At 39.3% G+C, this 7,028-nt stretch overlaps 1 protein-coding gene across 2 annotated transcripts in view; it reads right to left on the bottom strand.

The window, feature by feature from the left end:
- The window catches only part of mdfi (MyoD family inhibitor), a 39,668-nt gene extending 35,653 nt beyond the window's left edge, over positions 1–4,015 (bottom strand). Inside the window, exons 1-2 of one of the 2 annotated variants that reach the window (XM_014002077.1) lie at positions 3,494–4,015; positions 1,572–1,755 (exon numbers count right to left, since the gene is read on the bottom strand). In XM_014002077.1, coding sequence (XP_013857531.1) covers positions 1,572–1,716 — 145 coding nt within the window. In that variant the 5' untranslated portion in view covers positions 1,717–1,755; positions 3,494–4,015. Of the gene's footprint in view, positions 1–1,571; positions 1,756–2,729; positions 2,884–3,493 lie in introns of those variants that run through there. The other variant, XM_014002078.1, reaches the window with a different exon arrangement.
- Between the last annotated feature and the right edge of the window lie 3,013 nt (positions 4,016–7,028).

Genomic DNA, 7,028 nt, shown 5'->3' with positions numbered 1-7,028 from the left:
GCTCCGATAAGCCGCCTCGTCAATGGAGTCACAGAACATGGTCCATTCAGACTCAATGTCCCCCGCCTCCCCCAGAACGTGTTCGAAGTTGAGTCGAGTCGGAGATGGGAGTTGAAGCTCCGTCTCACAGGGGACTCCGCCAGACGTTCCCAGCAGACCCTCACTACACGTTTGGGCCTGCCAGGTCTGACCGGCTTCCTCCCCCACCACCGGAGCCAACTCACCACCAGGTAGTGATCAGTTGACAGCTCCGCCCCTCTCTTCACCCGAGTGTCCAAGACATACGGTCGCAGATCCGATGAAACGATGACAAAATCGATCATCGAACTGCGGTCCCAAGGTCCAAATGCATTTTTTGAATTCTGAATTCAATGTGTTTATTGAGTTGCTCCAAAGCTCTGCTCCGTTTTAGGGGATGTGTGAAGGAGGGAGGCAGAGCTGAAAGCAGGGCCTCGTCTCCTCCAACCTCCAGCATTTATACATACACATACGCTAACAATGAAAGTTTAAATTTAGTTAAGGAGGCCACAGAAAGGCTTTGTGCACAGGTAAAGACAAAGAACACATTTGGACAGAGTTGACTCCTCGAGCATTATTAATAATTTTGATGCTATTTATAGTTACAGTCGTGGTTAACCACAAAACCTGAGATGCTCGTGTAATTAGAAGAAATTCATTGCACTGACGACAGCAGCACCTTTGAGAAACAAGAGAAAACAAAACAAACAAAAAAATCGAAAAGGATAAAGGAATCAACCATCAAACATTTTTGTGGCAGGCTCCCATGGCAACAAGCCACTTAAATCTCTGCACACTACCCCAACTGTTAACCACACCTACCCTAATTACCCCATAAGACCTGCACTCTAATACACAGTTAGCACAGTTGTTTTCTCTGAGAAACTAGAGGGAACTTGAATCAGCACTGGCTGATCTGGGATGAGTCATCCAGACGCATAACTGCCCTGGAGTGGAGTCCACATCCTCCTGCTCCCCCCTCACCCCCACGTTAGTAAGCCTCTACCATGACAAAGTTCACAAAGAGAAAAAGGTCAAGGGATCATTCCAAAATTCCCCCAAACCCCGTAGAGGGAAAGTTTTAGTGTTCCACAATGCTGAATTGGTCCAGCCCCGTCAGAACATCCAAGGCCGTTACCGTCACCTGATAGTAGAACCGTTGCACCCTGCAACTAAAATGCAACATCAAGCTAAAATGAGCTTCACAGGCAACAGCAGCTTTATGAGTCACACAAAGATGCAAGATGATTAAAGCAGGTCCTGCCCAACTTGAAGCGTCATATTTCACCACCTGGTTGTTTTTTTTTAATGTCTATAAAATGTTTGTTAAAAGTCCGACATAATTGCCATATCATTTCAGAGAGATGTGATCTTTTGTTATATTCTTGGTTATTGACTGAATGACAGATCCAGCTCGTTTATTTGCACATCACTAATCCACCACCTCCTTTTTCAAGAGCTCGTGTATGATTCATCAGAAAAATAAAACGCTGTTGGAGGCCTGAGATGAATGCTCTCTGTGTGTGTGTTTGTGTTTTTAAACTCTTTCTTACCATCACCAGAACAGGGGGGTGGGTGTGAGCAGCTGTTTTCACTCTCTGTGTTTGAGGCTGTTTGTGAAGCGGGAACTGGCAGATCAGGGTTTTCATTATCAGATGGATCTTTGGAGATGGCAGTGTGGCTCCTCTCCTTGTCCATGGGCGTAGGCCTGGCTGTTCTGGGAGGAGGTGAAGAAGCCTGAAGCAGTAAGAGGAGATGGACTCAATCAAGCATTTGGCTATTTTAAATCAGAAACACTGCATTTGAACAGAATGGGTTTTCAGCAGAGGGAAACAAATACGGACACAGGAGGTCTATTTAATGCTGTGCTTTTGAAAAAGACAATAAACAAATCAGTTCCTATAATAAATGATTTTAGATTGTTCATAAATACTCCCTTGTTTACAATTTTATTTAAAATACACGTTTACATATTTATTCAAAATAATTTATATATTTCCCCCCTTATGATCATTTAAAAGCTCCTTTTCAAAACATTAAATGAGCAAATCGTAGGAAGTTCACTGATGCAGACAGGCAGGAGTAGAGCAAAAACTTCTAGTATTTTCTTATATTTTATTTAAACTTATTCTGGGCAAATGATAAGTATATTTATTTAATTTGCTTAAGGAAAATGATTATCCACTATAATAATAAAAAAGGGAAGCACAGTAACATCAGCAGACATAATACAATTTCACAATAAGTTATAGACTTGCATAATTCAGCAGATGACAGCTGTCATCTGATTTTTTGTGTGTGCGTGCGTGCGTGCGTGCGTGCGTGCGTGTGTGTGTGTGTGTGTGTGTGTGTGCGTGTGTGTGTGTGTGTGTGTGTGTGTGCTGACTCATAAATAAATGCACATGGAAGACAGACTCCTGTGTGGTATTATTATGTGGCAATTTTAGAAGAAACAAATCTTCATAAAAATACACAAAAAGTGTTAAATTCCTTCAAATTGTTGTCCTAAAATCTGTCCAACTAAGAAATAATTTCAAAAATTTTAAAAAATGTATGCTGAGAACCCACCTGTTAATATCAAATGTTTAATTAAAATTATTCATTATTTTTCATATCAATCACAACTTTGATTTTTTTTCTTGACTTTTTTTTTCCTATGCAGGCAAATGTCTGCGACTCACTTTTGGGTCTTGACCCATCATTTAACTTACCTCAAACTCCAGGTCAACAATAATGTTTAAACTTATGACACAAACTAGTTTTTAAGACTCCTTTTTTTTTACATAAAGTCTCAAAAAAAAAAAAAAACAGCAGAACCAATTAGTCCAATTTTAACCTTGCTGAACTCCCTGCTCTGACCGCCATGAACAGTGAGCACGTCCCTTATACCTTTTACCTCTGAGTCCAGTTTAATGCAGCCCTCACGTGCTGCTGATTGGAATCGGGAGCGCGCCTCCTCCTGTGCTCAGTTGGGCAGCTGTTTGCGCGCACCCGTGGCTGCAAACTTTGCACTCATTGCCCCTGAAACGTTTTTGACAACTCTCAGCGAAGTTTAGCTGAAACTCTTGAACTGAAGTCATTTACTGAAGACACGTTAGGCCCGATAAACACTTAGCTTTTCACAGACAGACGCAAAAAACCCCGTGTTCGATTTAAATGGCGACAAGTTGGGAGAATTTTCCAAAAAAAAAAAAAAAAAAAAATAAGGCGGCATTATCGCTGTTTATGAGGCAAAAGCTCCAACAAAATCACGTTAATGCCTTAAAAGAAAACTATTTTAGTGAATGGAGAGCCATATTCGAGCTAAATCCTCCATCCCGGGAGGGTTGTGTTTACCTTGATTGCATGTCTGCGCAGTGCTCAGTCTCTTTATTCCAAACGAGTCTCTGCACGCTTAGGCCGAACATTAACTCCATTTTTGCTAGTCAGAAACAGCAAACAAATAAACAAAATACACCAGCAAACACATCCATACCTTTCTCTCTGGCTTGGTTTCTTTTCCTTTTCTCCTTTTTTATGACTTATTCATCTCTTATCTCCTCAGGTGGGACCTTCCTCCAACACCCTTTCTGTCCCCCTGTCAAAAGTTCCTCCTTCTCCCAACTCTTTAGTTGTTTTCGGGTCAGAAAAGGTTCTTTCTCCTCGGCTCAGGCAGGTCACACGAAGCCCGGATTCAGAGCATTTTCTTCAGCAGAGATACTTCTCTCTCTCCTACTCTCCTCGGCTCGCCCCGGTCCTCCTCCTCCTCCTCCAGCGCCGGACCAGATGTTGGGAAGTTTTCAGTCTCTCTGCAGGGGGAACGCGCGTCTTCAGCTGCCTTTCTGCAAGCTTAAACCTCGCCACAGAACCGTGCCAAACGTGTTTATTCTGTCAGAATGAGCTTGTAGTGTCCTTTTCTGTGTGTTGCTTCTCCCCTCACARCCACAAGTTTGCCTCAGACTTCAGAGCTGCTGCTGTTGGACAGGAAACTACAGTCGGCAGTGATTGTTCTTCCTCCAGGCAAATAAAGTAATGCTTGGGCTGAACTGTACTGTCATGTAATTACCCCCCTCTTCTTTAAAGCAGACAGAACTGAACTGACACAGACGAGCTTCCAGAAGACTGAATGTGTCCAGAAACCAAAGGTTTGATCATTAATAAGAAATAGCAGAAACATCTGCAGGTCATTGGGTTTATTTCTCAGCCATTACAACACCCCCCCCCCCACCCCACTTTAAAGAGACAATGAATTTCTCTCATTTTATATGATTCTTCAGCAGCTCTGTTTACTGCATCATTTGCTACATTTCTACATTAAACAATCACAGCATATCTCAAATTAAATGTATAGTTAAAATTATTAAAATTCTTCTGTACATTTTTCAGACACGTCTTCTACAGATTTTGTGYTATATTCCAATAACTCATACATCCAAACATTCAGATCACTCAGGGAACTTTATTTATTTATTTATTTATTTATTTATTTATTTATTTATTTATTTATAGCTTTTTTCAGGCACCACCTTTTACCTTTTTACAACCTTTTACTTTGTTCTAGTTATACTTTATTCAGCTTGTTTGGGCTAATTTCAGTTTCCTTCAACTCCTTTCATCTTTGTTTTCTTCCTATTTCAACTCCAATTTGCTAATTTAAGCTTTCTATGCTCCGGCTGCTTTAGCTAATAACAGTTTTTTTTTTTTGTCTTTTTGGGGTACAGTTGAACTTTTTTGGGCTACTTAGAGCCTTTTAAATATCACATTTTTTGTGTTCATTTCAGCTATTTTAGGCTTCGTTCAGCCAACGTGCTGCTTAGGATTATTTCTGAAAATTTTTACATTTTTCTGCTTTTTCAGCTACTTTTATGCTAGTTTCAGCCTTTATAGCTGTTTTACAGCTGATTTCAGCTTATTTATTTATTTTAATTTTTTTTGCATTCACAATGCATTTTCACAGTAAATACAATTTATTTAGTTAACTTTTGGATTCACCCTTTGCCACAGCTAGAAAATTTGAGCAAATCCAACAAGCAAGAGCTTGACAACTGTCGCTGATGTCCCCCGTCACAGACAGATGAACGATAAAGAGCATTTCTACGTCCCCCACCTTGGTGACGGGGGACAAGAATGGCTAAAGTTCAGTAATTTTACCCATATTAATCTAAAATTTGCTGTGCTAATAGCTGAGGGTCTTCCGCATACAAACTCTGAGCACTACCAGGTTACGCAAAATTTTTTATAACTTCAYCATGAACTGTTGAGATCAGCTCTCTGTCTGTTAGAAAAAAATATTTCATGAACTATTTAGTGATTGGTATTGAAGCTTTATTTCATGTGAATTAAGTTTCCAAAATCTAAGATGGCTGTCACAGCTAAGTGATATTAGCCAGCACAAAAATGGATAAAAGTCAACTGATTTGACGTTTATTAAGTTCAAATCTGTTGTGTAAGCTGAACATGCTTAAAACATACAAAGAGCATTATGGATAGCAGTTTTTTTTTAAACTTAAAACTTTGGCATTTACCTGTTGGTCTCAACCTTGACTGTCTGTTAGCAAAATATCTTACAAACCACTTGATAGATTTTAATCAAACTTCCAGCAAGCAATAATTAAATAAGGTTTTGGAGTCACTCCAGTTCCAGACGTGTGCCACAGCTATGAACCTTAACAAACACATAGTGTTATAACTGAGTTTTTTACATATTGAGCTAAAATTAGTTGTGGCATAGTGGTTATAACTCCATAATAGGATTATGTTAGTCTAAAATTGTAATGTGAAAGGTAGTGGGCGATATGCAATTGTCCAAGGAATGCTTGGTCTTTAATTCATCTGTTTGTTTTTGTTTGTCAGTGTTATCTTCTTCCAGGAAATCTGAAAGCCTAAAAGCTACTTGCTATAATTATAGTAGTGACTTCGTAAGATGATTTCATTTTTATGAGGCTTTTTGTTGGAACATGACACGAGTGAGCAGAACTTTTGTATTGTGACATCTCAGTGTTATTATTTTGCTGTGAAGACACAGTATCTTTAGTCACATGAGGAATTTAAATTACTATTAGTTTTTTTATTGTTGTTTGTTTTGTTATCAGTGAGTCACATTATTATTGTGGTTTATCATAWAACTCAGTGACTGGTTCCCATTGGTGCAGGTTTTGTGGACAACGTCTGTCTTTAGAATATTATGTACATTTTTCTATACTTAAAACAGACTGGTGGTTCATCTCAGACCAGCAATCATGCAAGTTCACTCCTTAAGTCTGTTGAACAGTAAAAATCACCCGAAGCTTTTTAAAATAACATATAGAACCAAAAAAGATGCCAACTCCACACTTAAGGGTTCCAGTCAAAACCTGACCAGTGAACCTTGTAATCAGAACAAACATGGGAATGTTGAGTTGTATGCCAGGAAAACACTGATCAGTAAAATTTGAGACCGAGGGACAAGGGCATGTCCAGTCATTATCAAAAACTCAAATATCCTTTTATGCACTTTACTGGTGCAATATACAGTATGTTAGGGGTGCAACGATACAGGAAATTCACGGTTCGGTACGGTTTGATACGGGTACATGTATTGCTGCACCCCTAGGTGCAACAACACATGTACCCGTACCGAACCGTATCGAACCGTACCGAACCGTATCGAACCGTATCAAACCGTATCGAACAGTGCTGTATCGAACAATACAGATTTTAAAAATTTACTTTATCAACTTGTCTTCTGAAGATGCTTTGTGTTAAAGGATCAGTGGATCTGTGTTCGACTACTCCACCTAGGCTGCATTTTTGAGCACAGATCCACTAAGAAACTTGCTGTTTCAGCAACATTTAATTAAAAAAACTATACTTTTGAGGTTAAACAAATGTTCATAATTAATATAAATAAGTTACAAGTTAAAAGGGGCATGGAAATTTCTCTTTTTTGTATCGAAAAAATATCGAACCGTGAGACTAAAGTATCGAACCGAACCGTGAATTTTCTGTATCGTTGCACCCCTGCTATCTATCTATCTATCTATCTATCTATC

Source organism: Austrofundulus limnaeus, unplaced genomic scaffold, assembly GCF_001266775.1.
Source record: "Austrofundulus limnaeus strain Quisiro unplaced genomic scaffold, Austrofundulus_limnaeus-1.0 Scaffold11, whole genome shotgun sequence".
NCBI lineage: Eukaryota > Metazoa > Chordata > Actinopteri > Cyprinodontiformes > Rivulidae > Austrofundulus > Austrofundulus limnaeus.
Note: the sequence above shows the minus strand (reverse complement) of the source record. Positions and strands in the feature narration are given on the sequence as shown.